The 25,414-nt window shown below is 40.1% G+C and overlaps 1 protein-coding gene across 1 annotated transcript in view; it reads left to right on the top strand.

Annotated features, from left to right (window-relative positions):
• The first annotated feature begins 961 nt into the window (after window positions 1–961).
• The window catches only part of TMX4 (thioredoxin related transmembrane protein 4), a 60,095-nt gene continuing 35,642 nt past the window's right edge, over window positions 962–25,414 (top strand). The window contains exons 1-2 of the mRNA XM_017648131.3: window positions 962–1,431; window positions 21,622–21,737. Of these exons, the coding sequence (XP_017503620.3) occupies window positions 1,256–1,431; window positions 21,622–21,737 (292 nt within the window). The 5' untranslated portion in view covers window positions 962–1,255. The remainder of the gene's footprint in view (window positions 1,432–21,621; window positions 21,738–25,414) is intronic.

Raw genomic sequence — 25,414 nt, 5'->3', positions numbered from 1 at the left:
CTCTGTATACCTTAACAGTGACTCTTAGTAATATTTATTAGGACACTTTCCAAGTTTACAGTAGCTTGTATATTTCAGTCTCATATTTTGATGATAAGGACTGGCTCCACATAGAATTGAGCTACTACTAATTAACACCAATTCAGATAAGATCTTTGCAGGCAAAATTAATCTTTCCTGTACATACTGATTGGAGATTGATCTCATGTGCCCTACAATCCTTTTAGTTGTATAGCTGTCTTTGTTTTAAGCCCAGGACAGAAACCACACTTTTTCAGGACATATTGACCACATTAACCAGTTTTATGCTTTGCACACCTAATAAATTCTTACAAAGCACACTTTGAAAAGGCCCACCCACCCTCTAAATTGTAATTCAGTCATACATACTGAGGGTGCCTTGGTGATCTCAAGGTACAGAATGCATCTAATATGAATTTGGAAAGAGATGTAGAGATCACTTAAGGCTACTCTCATTTTAGACCTGAAAAAACTGTAGCCAAGGGAAGGTCCATTTTATTCCAACTGGCAATATTCTTATTAACTGACTCATTTTTATTTTATACTCATTTTTTAACTCGATGTATCCATGTTTTAAGTTTTTGTGAAACTGAAATTTTTGTAAAAAATACAAGTGCATAGTCTAGTTTCACTTAGTCCAGTTGACTAGTTCTACATTAGTCAGTGATACTTCAATTCACACAGGCAGAGTACTTAAATTTTCCTCTCCTTTTTATCAGGAGATGCGCACACTGCCCTCCATTTTTTCATTAAAAAGATTTGCTTTGCAGTGCGTTATCATTTTTGCTACCATTGCCTAGGGGATGAATTTTTCAATTACTGGCCATGGTTCCCTTTAGAAGCAAGCACCCACGCGCGTCAATCACCCCTCTTCACCGAAACCCGGGCACACGCTGACCAGGATCTAACTTAAGCAACGTTGGGTCATCTGTTTATTTTCAGCTGTGATGGGAGGGGTCACGCAGAAAGGGCGGCCGTTGCCAAGGCAACCGACACCCCGGGCAACGGCAAGTCGAGGCGGTTGGGGGCGTGGCCTCGGCGAGCCCAGGCCGATAAGAGGCGGTGTTGGCCCGTGTCGCGAGCCCGGCTTGTCGGCGCTGTCGGGCGGAGGCGGGGCGGCCTGGCATCTCCTCCGACTACCTGGAAAGGCCTATCAGGCGGGAGCGGTCCTGCGGGCTCACCGTTTTCCTTTCCTTACACCCTCTTGCAGGGAGGCCGCGTCCCGCTCCCTAACATGGCGGGCGGACGCTGGGGCCAGCTGCTGACTGCGCTCCTGGCCGCCCACGTCGTGGCGGCAGCGGCGGAAGCCGGCCCCGAGCAGGCAGCGCCGCCGGAGGAGCAGAGCCGGGTGCTGCCCATGACCGCCTCCAACTGGACGCTGGTGATGGAGGGCGAGTGGATGCTGAAATTGTGAGTGTGCCCGCCTGCCCCGCACGCCACCCTGCCCGCGTGGGCGCCGCCCTCCTAGACCGCGCGGGCCGCGAGCGACCCCTCACTGCCCGCTGGGACCGACCTAGGGCCGCGACCCGGCCTCCCTGCGACCTGCGGCGCCGGGCCCGACGGCTCACTCTTGCGCATGCGCGCCAGGCTCGCTGCGGTGACAGCGGCGGGTGGAGCGCATCCCCCATCCCCCGCCTCGCTCACCCGCTGCTTTGGGGAAAAGTGCTTTAGTGGTGGGGTGGGCGATTTACCAAGGGGATGAAGGGGAATGGAGAAAGTATGCAAGAAAATCGCGTGCTTTTGACACCGGTGTGCATGTAGAGGAGAAAGGGCGTCATTCAGTGACATTTATGTACAGTGCACATTTTTGTACGTATTAGGCTAAGCAAGGTATTTGTTACATGAATAATTGCAGTTTGGTGAAGGGCAGACCAATCTGTACAGTGTGTCTTAGTTTTCATTTTGAAGATCCCGAGATGTCACTGTGAAAAATAAAACAGAAAGATGGGATGACTTTGAAGTTTTAAAATAATTTTTCAAATAAATGTCGATATTATCATTTTTAGCTGTGGGTCTTTCTGAGTAGATAAAACTTAATTGTGCTAGTGTCATAAAGAAAAGAACATTAATAAATTGCCCCTTTTGAATTGTAGAATGTAAGTCATGGATAGCGCCCTTGCTTGAAGGAGAGGGGAAAATACAGTTTTGAGTTAGGTGCAGGAGGGGATTTGTTCATATCTTAAAATTAACTTATAGGAAGGAAGTGATCGTTTGAAAGAAGTCTTGACGTAGACAGTTGGCAGGTGTCTGAATAGGCTTGAGAGACCATTATGGTGGGCTTGCAGGGAAAATGACAAACGTCTAAAGACGTCATCACCCAGACCACATCTCATTAGCCTTTGGTTTCAGGCAGTATGCATACTCCATCACTACTATTTGGTAATTAATTTGACCTTGAGGACACACAGAATTGGATCTTCCCTTTATTTGTCCAATACCGAATTCTGATTCTTTGAATTTAGATTCCAAGCGAACCTGTGCAGTGGGAACCTCCATGTGAGTTCAGGGCCAAAGTTAAAAGTCACCATTGTTCAAAGAACACAATACACATTACTCCTTCAAACATGCATTTACCTTTTATTCACAAAGGAGCTATTTTAGACTTCAAAGTAAAATTCCTTAAGTATAATAATGAATCAGTGAAATTATTAAAGAGATCTATAGACATGAAGCACTTACGAAGTTACTTAATTACTTTGGATGAAGGTGAGGCAATTTTCCATTTGTAAGAGAAACTTGCAAAGTAAGTGGAACTTTAAGATTGTCATGTTTGTAATAATTGTATGAATTTTAGACTACATTCTTTTAGCTAGTACTACAGAAAATTCTTTTTTTTCAGTAGATGCTTATACAATGGAGTTTTTCTAGATATCAGTTTTCTGATTAAAACTGAGTTTATGTGTTTACTTGATGAAGGTCAAAGCAGAAAGGCCTCAACTCCTTTAGAGTTCCTTTTGGAATAGCTTTTTTTAATATTTTAAGTGAAAGAATTAACAAACTAACAAAACTAAACTACAAAGAACAGACTAGTGGTTACCATAGGAGAAGGGGGTCAGAGGATGAATGAAATAGGTAAAGGGGAAAAAAAACATTAGAAAAGAAAACTGAAGCTCAGGTAAGTGTAAGCCACATTAAGCTTTTAAATGAGCAACAGTCAGCAGTTCCTGTGTTTGGACATGTTGACAGTTCAAGTTTTACTTCTTCCTAAATGTACAGCCCTAGACATAGTCATCAGTTGCTCTAAGCTTGCCATGCATCCATTACCTGGGATATATTTGGCCTGTGATGCATGATGGGACTTGTAACCTGGAAGCAGTGTAGACTTTTGAGATCGTTTTAATAGAAGTTCTCTTTCCATTGACTACACTTCAGAATAGGTCAAGGCTATAAAGGAAAGAGGACTTAAACCATTACATCCAACTTCCTCCTGTATGCCAGAAGCTAGGTGCTCATCGTAAAGAAGAAATACTGTGTCTCTTGTCTATTCATGATATTCCCTCTCCTCCTTTTGATAAAATCTAGCACTTTCAAAATATATGATTGATTATATTCCCAGTACCATTATAAAAGTCTACCATAAATTTATAAGAATTCATTCAAACAAGCTAATAAATTATCAATATTTTTTTCTTGTGTATGTAATGTAACAGAAAAGCAAAATGTGTTAAGACTAGCTCGCATGTTAACACTTTGTTCATGTGAACTGGTCATAGTATATGGAGACAGGGGTCCATAGATGATGTATTTAACTTCTCTAAAGGAGCAGGTTAGGAGGCTTTGTGATAGTGTTAAGAAGACATTACTTTTAATGACAATTCGTTACTTGTTCAATTGCTTATATGCTACTCTGTTCGGGGAAGTTTTCTCTTCATTTCCACTTCATACCAAGTTCCTATGATGCAATTCCTAATTATATTGGTATGGATAATTTAATTTACTTTTATGGACCTGACAGTGTTTGCTCTGAAACATGAAATGCTCCTATTGTAATATTTAATTTTTTATATTTTCTTTGTCTTTCAAACAGTCAATTTTTTAGACCCTTGCAATTGAATTATCAGTTTAAAAAGTACTTCCCTGTTAAGAAGTATCAGTGAAAAACACATTTGTACCAATTCATTTCTATTATGAAAACTTTTTTTAAAATCTGAAAAATTCTCCCATGACTTACTTCTTTAATGCTCCATAAACTTATTATATATTTAGTTTTCCCCTTCTTGTTTCTTTCTTACATTGTTGTGTGATTTTTACCCCCATTTTTGCCATGTCTTTAAAACTGACTTGCTGTACATTTTTCATCTTAACCTCTGATGAATTTTATCCTTTTTCAGATTAGGAAAGACTATCTAACCTTAAAAATACCTTCTAATGTTTTCTCTTTCCCAGTTCTTTCGTTTCATACTGTCCTTCATTTGGTTGTGTTGTAACCTTTTGCTATTTCAAACTTGCCTGGCTCCCCTTATGTCAGTCCTTGAGAATACTACTTCTGTTATTTTGAAACACAAACGTATACAATGTAATATATTCTGTATACTGTTCTGGTGGCTTTTTTCCCCAAAAGAAATAGGTATCCAAGTTGTTTGATTTTGACATTACTTTTTTTTTTTTTGAGAGGACATCTCTCATATTTATTGATCAAATGGTTGTTAACAACAATAAAATTCTGTATAGGGGGGTCAATGCTCAATGCACAGTCATTAATCCATCTCAAGCCTAGTTCTCATCAGTCTCCAATCTTCTGAAGCATAACAAACAAGTTCTTACATGGTGAACAAATTCTTACATAGTGAATAAATTCTTACATGGTGAACAGTACAAGGGCATTCATCACAGAAACTTTCAGTTTTGTTCACGCATTATGAACTATAAACAATCAGGTCAAATATGAATATTTGTTTGATTTTTATACTTGATTTATATGTGGATCCCACATTTCTCCCTTTATTATTATTATTATTTTTATTTTTAATAAACTGCTGAAGTGGTAGGTAGATGCAAGATAAAGGTAGAAAACACAGTTTAGTGTTGTAAGAGAGCAATTTTAGATGATCAGGTGTGTGCCTGTAGACTATGTGCTAATCCGAGCTAGACAAGGGCAATAAAACATCCATAGATGCAGAAGCTTTCTCTCAACACAGGGGGGGGTGAGGTTCTATGACATTACTTTTAAACTGACATCTGGGAAAAGTATGTCTTTGGGTTGAATTAATTCATCTCTTTAAAGCATATAGATCTTTATAAAGCACTACCTTTTGTGACTGTTCTTGAGATGCTTATGTTTCACAATTGAAATTAGTCATCTGGTGGTACAGGAAAGTCTCATTTATTTCCTTAGGTTTTAAACTCTTTAGTATTATATTTCCAGTATCCTTCTTATACCTAAGGAAAAAGTCTTAAACATCATTGCCTTAACTTGTCCAATCAAATAGTTATAATTTCTTGCAGATTAATAACTTGTCTTGATTTGATTGAATGTTTAAGAGATAGTCATTAAATGTTATAACCTGTCAGGTTCAGGGTTGGGTCTTGGGAAAATGAAAATGAGCTACAGTCCTTGATTTCAAGGGACTGACAATTTACTGTCCACTGAAATAAATAAATAGCATATATAGCATTCATTTATTTAGCAAATATTTAATGAGTACTTCTCTGTCAACCATTCAGCTGTGGTTCTCATCAGGGCACTATTGGCATTTTGGGCTGGACAAAGTTCTTTAACATATGGGAATGGACCACCCATTGGAGAACCTTTGGCATCCCTGGCCCCTGCCCACTACATTCTAGTAGTCATGTGACATTTTTAAAAAAAGTCAATCTCCATCTTCTATGCACATTCCAAATGCCTCTGATTGAAAATGTCACTGCCCTAGGTACTGTTGTGGGTTCTAAAAACATGCAAGAAAACTCACAAATTAACATATAGAAGTATTTGATTTCTGTTTCTACAAAGGGTTATCATCCACATCATCTCCATCATCAACATCATTATCATTATCTTAAACAATGTAAACAGTTGCATTGCTTATATCTCATGTTCTCAATGCTTTTTTATTTGATTGTCCCAGCAATCTGGTGTGGAATTACCATTGTCATTCTCATTAACCATGAAAACATGAAAGGTTAAAGCTTTGGCCAAGGCCACATCCTTTGTAAGTGGTGGACAAGGCCAGAACTAGAATGTAGGCATGAGTTTTACAGTCCCCAGTGCAAGCCCGGGAGAGTCGCTAGGCAGTAAGGGAACCCGGCTGGTTTGTGCTCAGACTCATCTTGCTAGCACCCAAACCCACGTGAGGGAAGGCCTTTCCTTGAAGGATTCAAGGCCCATCCATGGTTTTATCATCTCTCTAGTTTCTGCACATGAAGAACGCTATAGCTATATACTCATTCTTGATACTCTTTACTATCAAACATGTGTTGAGCCTTCCCCTATACTCCAGCTTCCCAGGAAAATTCTCACTGTGTCTCATTTGTATTTAGCATGGCCCTTATCGCAACTTAAAATTGTCAATTAATATATGCTTTTGTGCTAGGTGGTTGTTTGATTCCTCCTCAGATGATAAATTTTTAAATAAATGAATTTTTTCTTCTTCCTATTTATTTCCAGAGCCTTATAATTTTCAAGTTACTAGGTGTTTGGTAAATACTTTTTGACTAAGGGACTGAATGAATAAGACTAATTGTTCCTTTAATCAAGAGCTTCCTCAACTGTCAGTGAAGGAAACATCTATATGTATTTCTTAAGTATTAAGGACAATCACTGTCATTCCCATCTCCCATTTGTTCATTAATGTAATAAATAGTTACCGTGGCCTCAGACCTGCTGGGCTCTGTTCTAGGTACCAGCTCTCCTCGTGGAGCGTCCACTCTGGTGAAAGTAGTGAATTCCATTTTCTTTGGCAAGTGCTATCGTTGTCATAGAGCTGTCAGTTTTTATTTTTCCTCTATATTTTATGATAACATGTCCCAAAAATGATCTTCTAAATAAATAGAAGTGATCATAAGGCTTCCAGCTTTTGGGTCAGTAAGTTTTTCCAGATATTCCAGAAAGCAGAATAACACTTAATGTAGTTAAGTTTGTTGAAATTTTGATTCAGTTTCATTTATTAAGTCATAGAAAAATGAACCTAGTGTATGTCTTTCATCTTCACTGTCAGTGAAGTGTTTTGGTCAAAATATGTTCTACATGAAAATTGATTGTGTCTGTCATTGTCCATCTTATTTCTGCAGAGATAAGAAAAGGTACTGGGAAACACTGATGAAATTTGAGCCATGGCAGAAGAAGAAAAATTGTCCATTATTAGTGAATAAAAATGTGTTTTTAATAAAATATTATTTCTAGGAAATATACTTAAGTAACTCCTTCCCCTGAAATGTTTAGTACACCTAGTGAAATCTCACACCAAATTCAGTGATGGCATGTAATCAGAGAATTAAGGGCCTTCAACTGCCTTACATATAGCAGAATCTAAATGCAATTTGTGCCTGAATACTAACATGGGTAACAGACATATGCTATTGAGTTTGTTTCCCAGAGATGGTTAAAAACATTGGACTGATATCCAAGTTGGGTGTAATTTAACTGTTTTAGCTATCTGGAATATATTCCAAATGCCTTTATGAAGCATTTTATATACTGCTACCACCTGCAAAATGTTTAAATAGAAAAATAATATAATTTCCATGATAATAAAAGTTTTAATTCATCTTGGATTCTCTGAATCAAAGGATTAATTTGAATGTAAAAGACAAATTACTCTTTTTTTTAGAGGCAGGTGAACTCTTTTCTAGTGCTTAAGAGAAGACTGACACTATGAACTAGTTTTAAATAATATAAATGAAGATCATGTTTAGTCCTTTCAGATGAATTTTATTTATCCCTGTGTGCATAAAAATTACATTTATGCATAATTATACAGACAGAGAGAAGAGAATGAAAATCATACAATTTTCCTTCTTTGTATTCATTTGACCCGTGGAGGTATTTTCCTCATAGCAGGTTCTAAATTAGTCTAAATTACTGTTCTTTAGGTACAAAAGAATACGAATAATTTAAAAACCTGAAGCAACAATGGACCAGTTCCTACACCTGACTCTTGGAGCTAACTCCACCACCAGTACGTTAGTGATAATCTTGGTGCATTCCAACACAATAAGCTTTGATTAAATTTCAGAAATAATGGTTTTAACAGTCCCACAGACGAGCTACACAGAAAATGGAATATCTTAAATTACCTCAAGGACATTTGTATATCTGAGGATCAGAATCATCAAAAACCCAATTTATATAATAGCCTGTCTAGAGATTAGGGGTTTCTTTTTAAATGATGAAATGTGCGTGATTTAATAATTGCTGATGTAGCACATGTGTTTGAGTTACATGCAAAGACAGAGGCCTAGGAAAACAAAACAAAGAGGATCTAGAGTTCATTAAATTACACTTGAAGATTCTTCCTTATTTTAGATGATTTCTTTCTTACTTCTTCTGTCTGTATGTCTCTCCCTTTTTTGATGTTGGATCTTCTTTTTCTTGTAAATTTTTATCACATAAATACCTCTCTCTGGGTTCTAGCTCTGTGTAGGTCTTAGGTGACCTTAAGTAAGTCTTTCTAAGCCTGCCTTGTCTGTTTTTGACAGTGAGGTTGTGAGGTTCAGTCGAGCTAATGCATCATAAAAGTGTCTCTGAAACAAAGCAGTTACAAATGTAATAGGTATTAATGATTGTTCTTAATTTGCGCCAGCTTCTCATGTGTCATCTCATCTCCCAATAACCATCTGAGGTATCTACTGTTATTATCCTGTTTTGCAGTTGAGAAAGCGGAAGCATGGAGTGATTATTAGCTGGGCCAAAGTTGTTGCATGGTTAGTTTGTGGTTGGTCTTTCTGAGTCCTCTGGCAGAACTCTTATCCAATATGCTGAAATACTGAAATACTGAAATGTACTTAATATGAAATATTTCCTTTTTTCCTAAAGTTTATCAACTGCTTGTTCCAGTCTCATCTGCCATATGGATATGTAGAAAATATATAGGAAAAAACTTTTCTCAGTAAAAGAATATAATTTTCTTTGAAGTTTGGTCATTTATTCAGCAGACATTTATTGGGAATTTACTGTCCCAGGAATATACCTTGCCCTGGAAATGCAGAGATAACAAGTCTTTTAAAAATGCAGTGTTCAAAGATGTCAGCAGACTGTTCTTAGAACGGGTTCTCTTGTCCATGTCGTAGGAGTTTCAGGGATTAGACAGTGAGCTGTAATGGAAAGATCAGTGACCTTTCAGAATGATCTTGGACTTGTCGATACAGGTTCTTTGTAGAGATGGCATTGAGAGGATGACCTGAGTGTGAGGCTGAGAGGCTTACTACATGGTTGCTTCTGGACCTGGCTGGAGAGAGAAATGCATGCCTTGCCTTGTGCATCCCTTTTTCTTTTGGGCTGTGCCCAATCTCAATAGTTTTCCTGAAATAAATGCATTCTTCTCCCTAGATTGACTTTTTAACCACCCCCTCCCCAACCTGGTCATAATATAAAAGATCAAAGTCTTGCCCAGTTTCAGTGTTTTTGTTGTTATTCAGCAAAGTTGGTTTGTATACATCATTGCCTTGAGTTTTGAATGGCACTTATATAAATGTTTCTGCACAGTTCAAGAGAAAAGGACTTGTAATGATGACCTGACAGCTCACAAATCTTGTTAGAGAATTGGATCAGTTTAACAATTTTTCCCCCTTTTTCTTTCCCAAGGCTTCTTTCTGTGTGTGTGTGTGTGTGTGTGTGTTATTCTTTTGGGAGGTATTTTTTCCTATCTGTCTTCTCAACATAAAATAATAGCTGCCACATTTTTTTTTTTTTTTGAGAGGGCATCTCTCATATTTATTGATCAAATGGTTGTTAACAACAATAAAATTCAGTATAGGGGGGTCAACGCTCAATGTACAATCATTAATCCATCTCAAGCCTAATTCTCGTCAGTCTCCAATCTTCTGAAGCATAACGAACAAGTTCTTACATGGTGAACAAATTCTTACATAGTGAATAAATTCTTACATGGTGAACAGTACAAGGGCATTCATCACAGAAATTTTCGGTTTTGATCATGCAATATGACCTATAAACAATCAGGTCAAATATGAATATTCGTTTGATTTTTGTACTTGATTTATATGTTGATCCCACATTTCTCCTATTGTTATTATTATTTTTATTTTTAATAAAATGCTGAAGTGGTAGGTAGATGCAAGATAAAGGTAGAAAACATAGTTTAGTGCCGTAAGAAGGCAAATGTAGATGATCAGATGATCAGGTGTGTGCCTATGGACTAAGTATTAATCCAGGCTAGACAAGGGCAGCAAGACATCCACGGATGCAGAAGATTTCTCTCAAAGCAGGGGGGGTGAGGTTCTGAGCCTCACCTCTGTTGATCCCCAAATTCTCACCTGATGGGCCCCCTGCGACTGTGCCTGTCTTAGGTTGTTCCTCCCTTGAGGAATCTTACCCGTCTCTGGCTAACCAGTCATCTTCCGGGGCCATACAGGGAAATGTAAAGTTGGTAAGTGAGAGAGAAGCCATATTGTTTGCAAAGGTTAGCTTTTTTACTTCTTTGCAGATTTATGCCTTGTGGCTTCTATGCCCAGCCCTTGTCTCGAGGTATCTTTACCACCTGGAGGAATTATGATACTCGGTAAATTCGATATGAGGCACGAATTCTATTTAAGGGTTGTAATTAGGAAGGAAGAAGAAAAGCTATAGATGTAGCATATGAAGGAAACATGGGAGGATTGATTATTTCTTTGACATATCTTCTTGTATAGTACCTTAAGTATGTATAGGTTTTAAACTACTAACTAATTTGCACACACATATTAACATAATAGGAATACAGTGACATAAACAAAGCAAATCTATAATTACCATCCATCTCCAGTGAAGCCAAGAAAACCATTTAGGCACCCTAGGCATTTGTGAAAATTTATGTATGATATCATGGATATTGTCCAACTGTACTTGAACCATCAGACAAATTAAAGCAGCCCATTTCTGGGATCTGTTCACATCCCATATGTTCTTTGAACCATAGATAGTCTATGGTCATGAGATTTTGGAGTGCTACAACTTGCACCCCTCCCAACTCCTGGTTGAGTTTCAACAGTACAGATCCGGTCAAATTCGTTGTCTCACTGTATGCACATGCCAGCCTAGACATCTCCCTCCTCATTCCTATGGCAAGTCCAGGAGACGGTGGGCTGGATGCAGCCACAACCGCAGCATCGTCCGGATCCCTGTAGAGGCTTTTTGATGATCATCCCCCAGCACAAGTCCTCCAGAGAGTGCTGATGCCGGAAGCTCCTCCTCATATCGTATCTTAGTTCATTTTCTGGGTATCCAAGCTAGGCCTTGATCTTCTGCATAGAAACAAACAGACTCTTTACCCACACGTTGACATGCCCTCTATACCACTGTGCAGAACTCATTGGAGGTCAGCACACAGTAACTGCTTTTTTTTTTTTTTTTTTTTTAATTAAGAGAAAGGAATATTATCAGAAAAGAGTACCTCTATAGCTGATAATCTGACACCCTTTAAGTGATCAACATTAAGGATATTTAAAGCATGCATTGATCTTTGATTTACCAATAGTTTTATCCTGTTAAGGAGTAATCCCCCTTTTCTTTCTTTCTTTCTTTCTTTTTTTTTTTTTTTTAATTTTTAATCTACACTTACATGAAGAATACTATGTTTACTATGCTCTCCCCTATATCAGGTCCCCCCTAACAACCACATTACGGTTACTGTCCATCAGCTTAGCAAAATGTTGTAGAGTCACTACTTGTCCTCTCTGTGTTGTGCAGCCCACCCTCCCCTTTCTCCCTCCCCCCATGCATGCTAATCTTAATACCCCCCTTCTTCTCCCCCCCACCATCCCTCCCTGCCCACCCATCCTCCCCAGTTCCTTTCCCTTTGGTACCTGTTAGTCCATTTTTGGGTTCTGTAATTCTGCTGCTGTTTTGTTCCTTCAGTTTTTCCTTTGTTCCTATACTCCTCAGATGAGTGAAATCATTTGGTATTTCTCTTTCTCCGCTTGGCTTATTTCACTGAGCATAATACTCTCCAGCTCCATCCATGTTGCTGCAAATGGTTGGATTTTTCCACTTCTTATGGCTGAGTAGTATTCCATTGTGTATATGTACCACATCTTCTTTATCCATTCATCTACCGATGGACATTTAGGTTGCTTCCAATTCTTGGCTATTGTAAATAGTGCTGCGATAAACATAGGAGTGCATCTGTCTTTCTCAAACTTGATTGCTGCGTTCTTAGGGTAAATTCCTAGGAGTGGAATTCCTGGGTCAAATGGTAGGTCTGTTTTGAGCATTTTGATGCACCTCCATACTGCTTTCCACAATGGTTGAACTAATTTACATTCCCACCAGCAGTGTAGGAGGGTTCCCCTTTCTCCACAGCCTCGCCAACATTTGTTGTTGTTTGTCTTTTGGATGGCAGCTATCCTTACTGGTGTGAGATGATACCTCATTGTAGTTTTAATTTGCATTTCTCTGATAATTAGCGATGTGGAGCATCTTTTCATGTGTCTCTTGGCCATCTGTATTTCTTTTTTGGAGAACTGTCTGTTCAGTTCCTCTGCCCATTTTTTAATTGGGTTATTTGTTTTCTGTTTGTTGAGGCGTGTGAGCTCTTTATATATTCTGGACGTCAAGCCTTTATCGGATCTGTCATTTTCAAATATATTCTCCCATACTGTAGGGTTCCTTTTTGTTCTATTGATGGTGTCTTTAGCTGTACAGAAGCTTTTCAGCTTAATGTAGTCCCACTTGCTCATTTTTGCTGTTGTTTTCCTTGCCCGGGGAGATATGTTCAAGAAGAGATCACTCATGTTTATGTCTAAGAGGTTTTTGCCTATGTTTTTTTCCAAGAGTTGAATGGTTTCATGACTTACATTGAGGTCTTTGATCCATTTTGAGTTTACCTTTGTATATGGGGTTAGACAATGGTCCAGTTTCATTCTCCTACATGTAGCTGTCCAGTTTTGCCAGCACCATCTGTTGAAGAGACTGTCATTTTGCCATTGTATGTCCATGGCTCCTTTATCAAATATTAATTGACCATATATGTTTGGGTTAATTTCTGGGGTCTCTAATCTGTTCCACTGGTCTGTGGCTCTGTTCTTGTGCCAGTACCAAATTGTCTTGATTACTATGACTTTGTAGTAGAGCTTGAAGTTGGGGAGTGAGATCCCCCCCACCTTATTCTTCTTTTTCAGGATTGCTTTGGCTATTCGGGGTCTTTGGTGTTTCCATATGAATTTTTGAATTATTTGTTCCAATTCATTGAAGAATGTTGCTGGTAATTTGAGAGGGATTGCATCAAATCTATATATTGCTTTGGGCAGGATGGCCATTTTGACGATATTAATTCTTCCTAGCCATGAGCATGGGATGAGTTTCCATTTATTAGTGTCCCCTTTAATTTCTCTTAAGAGTGACTTGTAGTTTTCAGAGTATAAGTCTTTCACTTCTTTGGTTAGGTTTATTCCTAGGTATTTTATTCTTTTTGATGCAATGGTGAATGGAATTGTTTTCCTGATTTCTCTTTCTATTGATTCGTTGTTAATGTATAGGAAAGCTACAGATTTCTGTGTGTTAATTTTGTATCCTGCAACTTTGCTGTATTCCGATATCAGTTCTAGTAGTTTTGGAGTGGAGTCTTTAGGGTTTTTTATGTACAGTATCATATCATCTGCAAATAGTGACAGTTTAACTTCTTCTTTACCAATCTGGATTCCTTGTATTTCTTTGTTTTGTCTGATTGCCGTGGCTAGGACCTCCAGTACTATGTTAAATAACAGTGGGGAGAGCGGGCATCCCTGTCTGGTTCCCGATCTCAGAGGAAATGCTTTCAGCTTCTCGCTGTTCAGTATAATGCTGGCTGTGGGTTTATCATATATGGCCTTTATTATGTTGAGGTACTTGCCCTCTATTCCCATTTTGCTGAGAGTTTTTATCATGAATGGATGTTGAATTTTGTCAAATGCTTTTTCAGCATCTATGGAGATGATCATGTGGTTTTTGTCTTTCTTTTTGTTGATGTGGTGGATGATGTTGATGGATTTTCGAATGTTGTACCATCCTTGCATCCCTGGGATGAACCCCACTTGGTCATGGTGTATGATCCTTTTGATATACTGTTGAATTCTGTTTGCTAATATTTTGTTGAGTATTTTTGCATCTACATTCATCAGGGATATTGGTCTGTAATTTTCTTTTTTGGTGGGGTCTTTGCCTGGTTTTGGTATTAGGGTGATGTTGGCTTCATAGAATGAGTTTGGGAGTATTCCCTCTTCTTCTATTTTGTGGAACACTTTAAGGAGAATGGGTATTATGTCTTCTCTGTGTGTCTGATAAAATTCCGAGGTAAATCCGTCCGGCCCCGGGGTTTTGTTCTTGGGTAGTTTTTTGATTACTGTTTCAATTTCTTTGCTTGTAATTGGTTTGTTTAACTTTTGTGTTTCTTCCTTGGTCAGTCTTGGGAGGTTGTATTTTTCTAGGAAGTTGTCCATTTCTTCTAGGTTTTCCAGCTTGTTGGCATATAGGTTTTCATAGTAGTCTTTAATAATTCTTTGTATTTCTGTGGAGTCTGTCGTGATTTTTCCATTCTCATTTCTGATTATGTTGATTTGTGTTGACTCTCTTTTTCTCTTAATGAGCTGGGCTAGAGGCTTATCTATTTTGTTTATTTTCTCAAAGAACCAGCTCTTGGTTTCGTTGATTTTTGCTATTGTTTTATTCTTCTCAATTTTGTTTATTTCTTCTCTGATCTTTATTGTGTTGCTCCTTCTGCTGACTTTAGGCCTCCTTTGTTCTTCTTTTTCCAGTTTTAATAATTGTGATGTTAGACTATTCATTTGGGATTGTTCTTCCTTCTTCAAGTGTGCCTGGATTGCTATATACTTTCCTCTTAAGACTGCTTTCGCTGCATCCCACAGAAGTTTGGGCTTAGTGTTGTTGTTGTCATTTGTTTCTATATATTCCTTGATCTCTATTTTGATTTGTTCATTGATCCATTGATTATTTAGTAGCATGTTGTTAAGCCTCCATGTGTTTGTGAGCCTTTTTGTTTTCTTTGTAGAATTTATTTCTACTTTCATACCTTTGTGGTCTGAAAAATTGGTTGGTAGAATTTCAATATTTTGGAATTTACTGAGGCTCTTTTTGTGAGCTAGTATGTGGTCTATTCTGGAGAATGTTCCATGTGCACTTGAGAAGAATGTATATCCTGTTGCTTTTGGATGTAGAGTTCTATAGATGTCTATTAGGTCCATCTGTTCTAGTGTGTTGTTCAGTGCCTGTGTGTCTTTACTTATTTTCTGCCCGGTGGATCTATCCTTTGGGGTGAGTGGTGTGTTGAAGTCTCCTACAATGAATGCATTGCAGTCTATTTCCCTCTTTAGTTCTGTTAGTATTTGCTTCACATATGCTGGTGCTCCTGTATTGGGTGCATATATATTTAGAATGGTTATATCCTCTTGTTGGACTGAGCCCTTTATCATTATGTAGTGGCCTTCTTTATCTCTTGTTACTTTCTTTCTTTTGAAGTCTACTTTGTCTGATATTAGTACTGCAACCCCTGCTTTCTTCTCACTGTTGTTTGCCTGAAATATGTTTTTCCATCCCTTGACTTTTAGTCTATGCTTATCTTTGGGTTTAAGGTGAGTTTCTTGTAAGCAGCATATAGATGGGTCTTGCTTTTTTATCCATTCTATTACTCTGTGTCTTTTGATTAGTGCATTAAGTCCATTTACATTTAGGGTGACTATTGAGAGATATGTACTTATTGCCATTTCAGGCTTTAGATTCGTGGTTACCAAAGGTTCAAGGTTAGCTTCTTTAGTATCTTACTGCCTAACTTAGCTCGCTTATTGAGCTGTTCTATACACTGTCTGGAGATTCTTTTCTTCTCTCCCTTCTTATTCCTCCTCCTCCTTTCTTCATATATTGGGTGTTTTGTTCTGTGCTCTTTTTAGGGGTGCTCCCATCTAGAGCAGTCCCCGTAGGATGCCCTGTAGAGGTGGTTTGTGGGAAGCAAATTCCCTCAGCTTTTGCTTGTCTGGGAATTGTTTAATCCCACCATCATATTTAAATGATAGTCGTGCTGGATACAGTATCCTTGGTTCAAGGCCCTTCTGTTTCATTGCATTAAGTATATCATGCCATTCTCTTCTGGCCTGTAGGGTTTCTGTTGAGAAGTCTGATGTTAGCCTGATGGGTTTTCCTTTATAGGTGACCTTTTTCTCTCTAGCTGCCTTTAAAACTCTTTCCTTGTCCTTGATCCTTGCCATTTTAATTACTATGTGTCTTGGTGTTGTCCTCCTTGGATCCTTTCTGTTGGGGGTTCTGTATAATTCCATGGTCTGTTCGAGTATTGCCTCCCCCAGTTTGGGGAAGTTTTCAGCAATTATTTCTTCAAAGACACTTTCTATCCCTTTTCCTCTTTCTTCCTCTTCTGGTATCCCTATAATACGAATCTTATTCCTTTTGTATTGGTCACATATTTCTCTTAGTGTTATTTCATTCCTGGAGATCCTTTTATCTCTCTCTATGTCAGCTTCTATACGTTCCTGTTCTCTGGCTTCTATTCCTTCAATGGCCTCTTGCATCTTATCCATTCTGCTTATAAATCCTTCCAGGGATTGTTTCACTTCTGTGATCTCTTTCCTGACATCTGTGATCTCTTTCCGGACTTCATCCCACTGCTCTTGCATTTTTCTCTGCATCTCATCCCACTGCTCTTGCATTTTTCTCTGCATCTCATCCCATTGCTCTTGCATTTTTCTCTGCATCTCTGTCAGCATGTTCATGATTTTTATTTTGAATTCTTTTTCAGGAGGACTAGTTAGGTCTGTCTCCTTCTCAGGTGTTGTCTCTGTGATCTTTGTCTGCCTGTAGTTTTGCCTTTTCATGGTGATAGATATAGTTTGCAGAGCTGGTACAAGTGACCGCTGGAAGAGCTTCCCTTCTTGTTGGTTTGTAGCCTTTTCCTGGGAGAATAACGACCTCTAGTTGCTTGTGCTGGGCAGCTGTGCGCAGACAGGGCTTCTGCTTCCTGCCCAGTTGCTTTGGGGTTTATCTCCGCTGTTGCTGTGGGCTTGGCCTGGCTGGGGCTGTTCCTCCAAAATGGTGGAGCCCCGTTGGAGTGGGAGCGGCCAGGAGGCTATTTATCTCCGTAAGGGGTCTCTGTGCTCCCTGCTGCCCAGGGGGTTAGAGTGCCCAGAGATCCCCAGATTCCCTGCCTCTGGTCTAAGTGACCTGTCCTGCCCCTTTAAGACTTCCAAAAAGCACTCTCCAAACCAAAACAACAACAGCAACAATGAGAGAGGGAACAGAAAGAAAGAAAGAAAAAAAAAAGGAAAAAACAAGCGATTTTTTTTTTTTCTTTTTTTTGTCCTCAGGTGCCGGTCCCAGGCACCCGCTCACTGGTCCTGCTGCCCTGTCTCCCTAGCACCAGGGTCCCTGTCCTTTCAAGGCTTCCAAAAAGCACCCACCCACCGGTCCCACAGGGAAGGAACGCTCAATATTCTTTGTCCTCAGGCACTAGTCCCAGGCACCCGCTCACCAGTCCCGCCGCCCTGCCTCCCTAACGCCGGGGTCCCTGTCCCTTTTAGGCTTCCAAAAAGCACTCACAGAAAAGAGAAAAAAAAAAAGGGGGAAAACGCGCGATTTCCTCTGTCCTCAGGCACCGGTCTCAGGCACCCGCCCACCGGTCCCGCAGGGAAAAACGTGGGATGTTCTTTGTCCTCAGGCACCGGTCCCAGGCACCCGCTCACCAGTCCCACCACCCTGCCTCCCTAGCACTGGGGTCCCTGTCCCTTTAAGGCTTCCAAAAAGCACTCGCCAAAAAGAGAAAAAAAAAGGGGAAAAACGCGCGATTTCCTCTGTCCTCAGGCACCCGTCTCAGGCACCCGCCCGCCGGTCCCGCAGGGAGAAACGCGGGATATTCTTTGTCCTCAGGCGCTGGTCCCAGGCACCTGCTCACCGGTCCCGCCACCCTGCCTCCCTAGCAACGGGGGCCCGTCCCTTTAAGGCTTCCAAAAAGCGCTCGCCAAAAAAAAAAACCGCTCCGGTTTCTTTCCATCCGCTGGGAGCCGGGGGGAGGGGCGCTCGGGTCCTGCCGGGCCGGGGCTTGTATCTTACCCCCTTCGCAAGGCGCTGGGTTCTTGCAGGTGTGGATGTGGTCTGGATGTTGTCCTGTGTCCTGTGGTCTCTATTTTAGGAAGATTTTTCTTTGTTATATTTTCATAGCTCTATGTGTTTTTGGGAGGAGATTTCCACTGCTCTACTCACGCCGCCATCCTGGCTCCGCCTCCATTATAGCTGCCACATTTTATAAAAACAATTCAGAAATGGAAAATAAATTGGAGGGAGTTTGACAGTTTACAGTATTGAGCCTGCCTATCCAGAACTTGTTGTACCTTTCCATTTTATCAAGCCTTAAGAAAAAAACTGTTTAATCACTATATGTCATACACCTGACACTAATATAATGTTACATGCAGTTATACTGCAAACAAACAAAAACTATTTATTATGAAACATTTCAAACCTACTCAAACTAGGAGTAGTAGTATAGTGAGCCCCCATCCTCCATCATCCAGTTCCACTAGTTATCAACATATTGCTAATCTTGGTTCACCTGTATCTCCTGCCCTCTACCCCTTGGTGGCAAGTATAGTTTACATACTATAAATATTCACCCATTGTATGTAAATGATTCAGTGATAACAGTCTTTTAAAAGTATTGTTTTTATGCCCTCAGTATTTTGACTTAAGGATCTTTCTAAAGTGTAACTTAAGCAGATGTAAGAAAATCTTTAAAATATCAGGTCTAGTTTGCTGGCTTCCTGAAATGCAGAGTGCCTGGTGATTGTTTTCCCCCTGGAGTTACCCTGTTCTATTTTGCAAGCTTTGATTAACTTGTTTATTTTCTGCTTTTTCCTTCTGGGTATTAGTAAGCTAAACAAGATGTTTCTCCAATTGTACTAATGCATTTCTGTCACATTTTTCTGTAAATGTTAATTTTCCTTTTAACTGTGTCATCTGATAGTATTTTTAAATGAATTTCCAGCATATGGTATTGTTTGTTCACAATATTTTATATTAAGCACAGCCCTACCTCCTCTAAGTCTCCATAAGGCTTATCTGATCTCTCCCTTCTAATTCATATATTATCTTCCTTTATTAGTTTCCTTGGGCTACTGCAAATTCCACAAACTTTTAGTGGCTCAAAACAACAGAAGTTTATTGTCTCACAAGTCTGGAGACTAAAAATCCCAAGTCAACATGTTGACAGGTTGGGATCCCCCAGAGGCCTTGTGAGAGCCTGCGCCTCTCCTCATTTCTGGGGCTGCCAGCAGCCTTTGGCATTCTTTGCCTGTGGCTGTGTAATGCCAGTCTCTCCCATCTTCACATGGCCTTCCTCCTGTGTCTCGGTCAAATCTCCCTCTTCTTTCTCTTACAAGAACACCAGTCACTGGATTTGGGGCCCACCCTAAGTCTGGGACAAGCTCATTCCAAGACCCTTAATTTAATTATATGTGTAAATACTCTTATTCCAAGTAAGGGCATATTCACAGATACCAGGGCTTAGGGTATGGACATATCTTTTTTAAGGAATGCTGTTCAATGCACTGTACATTGCAAACAGCAAATTTCACTGAATTCCCATTTTAACACGTGCAGATGGAATGCTGGACCACTTCAGAATTTATGGTCTATTTGTGATGCTCTTCAGGACATTCAAGGGCAAAGTGAGGCCACTTAGCCTGTTGTCAGGATGATGGCCCAGCTTTCCCATTCTTCTCTTTGCTTCCATCACATTCTTCCCTGACCATTATCCACAGAGCTGCCAGGGGATTTTTCCAAAATGTAAACTGATTGTAATTCTCTTACCTCTTAGGGGCTTACCATGAAGCTTTGAATAAAGTCCTAACTCCTTATACAACTTTTAAAAAAACTATAGGTGTCTTCACACTTAACTGTTCTTCTCTCTGCTTAGATTAGAACATTCCTTCACCCTTCTCTGGCTGTTACTCCTACAGGATCTTAGCACAGATGCTTCTTTCTCTGTGGACCCTTCTGAGATCACCCAGCCCTTGCATGTCTCCGTAACTTCTGTTCCCCACTCTCAGTCTTGGCATTTGCCTCCTCGATTGTAATTACTCCTGTGCTGGCATCTTTTCATCTCTGAATTATACAAATGACAAGGAGAAGAGGCACCACATCTGTGCTGTTCACAGTTTTAGCATCAGCTTCTAGTATGCTACTCAGTTCATGTTTATTGAATGAAAAAGTAAACATAAAAAGCAGGGTTCTCGTTGAAGGCCCTTGCATTTCTTTTTTTGGGGGAAGCTTTTACCTCTTTTTCCCCTTCACCTATTTTGTCTGTCCCCACTCCCTTTCTCTGGCAACTATCAGTTTATTCACTGTATTTATGAGTCTGTTTGTTTATTCATTTGTCTTATTTTTTTAGATTCCACATATAAGTGAAATCATATGATAATCTATTTTTCTCTCTGATTTATTTCACTTAGCACAGTACCCTCTAGGTCCATCAATGTTGTCACAAATGGCAACATTTCATTCTTTTTTATGGCTGAATAAGATTCCATCGTGTATATGTACCACATCTTCTGTATCTATTCATTTACTGATGGACATGCAGGTTGCTTCCATGTCTTGGCTACTGTAAATAATGTTGGAATAAACAGAGGTGCATATATCTTTTGAACTAGTGCTTTTGTTTTCTTTGGGTAAATTCTCAGAAGTGGAATTACTGGGCCATACTACTTTTAATTTTTTTGAGGAACCTGCATACTGTTTTCCATACTGGCTGCACCAATTTACATTCCCACCAGCAGTGTACAAGGATTCCCTTTCCTCCACACCCTCACTAACACTTTGTATTTCTTGTATTTTTGAATCTAGCCATTCTGACTGGTGATATCTCACTGGTTTTGATCTGCATTTTCCTGATGAATAGTGATATTTAAGCATCTTTTCATGTGTCTGTTGGAAGATCCCAGATATTTCTAACTCCTCATTTATTTAAGAAAGTTTTAGGGAGAACTGGTTTACCCTGTAGGTTTTACTTTCTTACTTAGAATGGTTCAGAACTGCCACGTATCTTTGGAAATGGCTCACATTCTTGGGGACTCACTAGCAGCAGATCATCTGGTCAGATCTAGCTTTGATGGATCTGAAACTGGTTTGGTTAGTTTAGGGAAACCCTTGTGAAAATTGCCCTTCAGTGGGGCACTCAAACCAGTCTTCACCCTCAATAATCAAAAGCTATTTGGAAAGTGAAAATTTTGTGTTATTTGTAAGAATAACATTGAAATAAAATATTTTGTACATTATAATAATTTGTGAAAATCTTATAAAACTTTGGCTAATTCTTTCCCAGGGAATTGATATTCATAAATTAAATTCTAGGATGACTTTGGGAATACTTGTTTTTGTGCTTCCTTTTAAGACTATTGCCTTGTGCAGGTATTTTTTTCATATGTTTATATTGATTAGCTATTCTTCTTTTATAGTTATGCCCCTTGGTGTCCATCCTGCCAGCAGACCGATTCAGAATGGGAGACGTTTGCAAAGAATGGTGACATACTTCAGATCAGTGTGGGGAAAGTAGATGTCATTCAAGAACCAGGTACTGTAAATGTTGACCATTAAATTCAAAAGTATACAGGGATTGTCAAGATGGCAGCATGAGTAGGGTGGTGGGATATCAAAACCATATATATTTTGAAAATACAGTGAATACAACTATTCCTAAGTGACTGGAAGATACAGTACATGAGCCAGGCTACATTTGCGAGAGCCCAACATATCATGGAAAAGGGTAGGATACAAAGCCGTGACCTGGTGGGACCCAAGCACTCTCCCAACCCCAGCTCACTGGCGGGAGGAAGGGAATCAGAGTGGGGAGGGAGTGGAAGCACAGGACTGCTACATAACCAGTCCTGGTGGTCTGCCCTGGGAGCACAGACACACATTGCATGGTGCACTGGATATTGGAGGAGCAGAAAAGCAAGGTCCAAGATTGAGACTGCAAAAAGATTCCCACAGCCAACTACCCTGGGACAAAAGAAAAGCGGGTGCTTTAAATGTGTTAAATGGACAAGCGTTTAACAGGTGGACATCGTCCTGGCACACTCAGCCCAGCAAGTTGGGGACTTTAAGGAACTTCAGGCATCCTAACACCCTGGGTGGCAACACAGCTCTGAAGCCCCTTGCAGACATAAGCAGCATACCGTTCCTTCCCCTCCCTGTTGGCACTGTAAGCAAACCAGCTGACCAGCCATTGCTATGGAACAGCCTGGGAGCAGCACTGCCTACAGCAACCACACAGCTTAGCACAGAGGCTTCTCCCTGTGTGTGACTAACTGGCCCAGACCCAGAGGCTGCTCCCTTTATGCAGTTGATCAGCACAGGCAGTGGAGACTGGCGCAGAGTCTGGGAGGCACAAAGGCTTTGTTCTTATGGCAGAATATGTGCTGCTCACCTGCAACCCTGCCAATTCCCTAGGCCATCCTGAAGGCCACCCTGCCCATGGCAGCTTAGAGGATTAACTCAGAGGCTGCTCCCTGCGCAAGGTTGACCAGCACAGACAGTGGAGACAGATGCAGAGTCCAGGAAGCATGAAGGGGCTTTGTTCTTGCAGCAGAACACATGCTGCTTACATGCACCCCCCTCTAGTGACCTAGGCCATCCCGATGGCCGCCCCACGTGGTGGACCGGTACAGACAGTGGAGATGGGTGCAGCATCAGGAAGGCATGAAGGGGCTCTGTTCTTGCGACAGAACACACACCACTGGCCTGCAACCCCCACCAATGCCCTAGGCCATCCTGAGGGCCACCCTGCCCATGGCAGTTTAGGGGATTAACCCAGAGGCTGTCTCCTTTGCATGGTTGACCATCACAGACAGCGGAGATGGGCGCAGAGTCCAGGAAGCATGAAGGGCCCTGTTCTCACAGCAGAACACGTGCTGCTGGCCTGCGACCCCGCCATCGCCATAGGCCATCTGGAAGGCCACCCCACCCATAGCAGCTTAGGGGGTTAACCCAGAGGCTGCTCCCAGTGTGTGGGTAACCGGTACAGACAGCAGAGATAGGCAAGGCGACCAGCAAGCAGGAAGGGACTTTGTTCCCACATCTGACACATGTGCCACTTGCCGGTGACCACTCGCATTGCCACGAAAAGACAGAAGAACCTTGTTTAGTCCCAAATCCCTCAAACACCGGAGAGAGAGCTTGGTGAGATTAAAATCACCAATCTTCTGGAAAAAGAATTCAAAATAAAAGTCATAAGCATGATGATGGAGCTACAGAGAAATATTCAAGAGCTAAGGGATGAATTTAGAAGGGAGATAACAGAAATGAAACAAATAATGGAATTTTTAAAAAATTTTTTATTAAGGTATGATTGATATACACTTTTATGAAGGTTTCACATGATAAAACAACGTGGTTACTACATTTACCCATATTATCAAGTCCCCACCCATACCCCAATGCAGTCACTGTCAATCAGTGCAGCAAGATGCCAGAGATCCACTATGTCCCTTCTCTGTGATACACAAACAATGGAATGTTTTAAGACCAGACTGGATGAGGTGGAAGAGACTGTTAATGGTGTAGAAATCAGAGAACAAGAATACAGAGAAGCTGAGAGAGATAAAAGGATCTCTAGGAATGAAAGAATATTAAGAGACCTGTGTGACCCATCCAAATGGAACAATATTCACATTATAGGAGTACCAGCAGAAAAAGAGAGAAAAAGGGATAGAAAGTGTCTTTGAAGAAATAACTGCTGAAAACTTCCCCAATCTGGAGAAGGAAATAGTCTCTCAGGTCATGGAAGTCCACAGATCTCCCAAAACAATGGACCCAAGAAGGACAACACCAAGACATATAATAATTAAAATGGCAAAGATCAAATACAAGGACAGAGTATTAAAAGCAGCCAGAGAAAGAAAAAAGATCACCTACAAGTGAAAACCCACCAGGCTATCATCAGACTTCTCAACAGAAACCTTACAGGCCAGAAGGGAATGGCATGATATATTCAATGCAATGAAATGGAAGGGTCTTGAACCAAGAATACTGTATCCAGTGAGATTATCATTTAAATTTAAAGGTGGGATTAATCAATTCCCAGATAAGCAAAAGTTGAGTGAATTTGCCTTCCAAAAACCACCTCTACAATGTATTTTAAAGGGACTGCTCTAGATGGAAGTATGCCAAGGCTAAATAGCTGTAACCAGAGAATATAAAACCACAGCAAAGAAAGTAGACCAACCAAATGCTAACTAAATGTAAAATAACATCAGCTATCCACAAAAACAGTCAAGGGAAACACAAACAGTACAGAATAAAACACATAACAGATAAAGAGTAGAGGAGGAAGAAAAAGAAGGGAGAGAAATAAAGAATCATCAGACTGTGTTTATAATAGCATAGTAAGTGAGTTAAGTTAGATGGTTAGATAGTAAAGAAGCTGCTCTTGAACCTTTGGTAACCATGAATCCAAAGCCTGCAATGGCAATAAGTACATATCTACCGATAATAACCCTAAATATAAATGGGCTGAATGCACCAATCGAAAGACACAGAATAATAGAATGGATAAAAAAGCAAGACCCATCTATATATATACTGCCTACAAGAGACTCACTTCAAACCCAAAGACATACACAGACTAAAAGTGAAGGATGGAAAAAGATACTTGATGAAAACAATAGGGAGAAAAAAGCAGGTGTTGCAGTACTTGTATCATACAAAATAGACTTCAGAACAAAGAAAGTAACAAGAGACAAAGAAGGACATTACATAATGATAAAGGGGTCAATCCAACAAGAGGATATAATCATTATAAATATCTATGCACCTAACACAGGAGCACCTACATATGTGAAACAAATACTAACAGAATTAAAGGGGCAAACAGAATGCAATGCATTCAACACACCACTCACTCCAAAGGACAGATCAAGCAGACAGAAAATAAGTAGAGACACAGAGGGACTGAACTACACATTAGAACAGATGGACCTAACAGACATCTACAGAACTCCACACCCAAAAGTAGCAGGATACACATTCTTCTCAAGTGCACACGGAACATTTTCTAGAATAGACTATATACAAGGCCACAAAAAGAGTCTCAGTAAATTCAAAATGATTGAAATTCTACCACCCAACTTCTCAGATCACAAAGGTATAAAACTAGACATAAATTGTACAAAGAAAACAAGGCTTACAAACACATGGAAGCTAAACAACATGCTCCTAAATAATCATTGGATCAATAACCAAATTAAAACA

Source organism: Manis javanica, chromosome 5, assembly GCF_040802235.1.
Source record: "Manis javanica isolate MJ-LG chromosome 5, MJ_LKY, whole genome shotgun sequence".
NCBI classification, from domain to species: domain Eukaryota; kingdom Metazoa; phylum Chordata; class Mammalia; order Pholidota; family Manidae; genus Manis; species Manis javanica.
The sequence above is the reverse complement of the archived record's forward strand: the minus strand, read 5'-3'. Positions and strand labels throughout refer to the sequence as shown.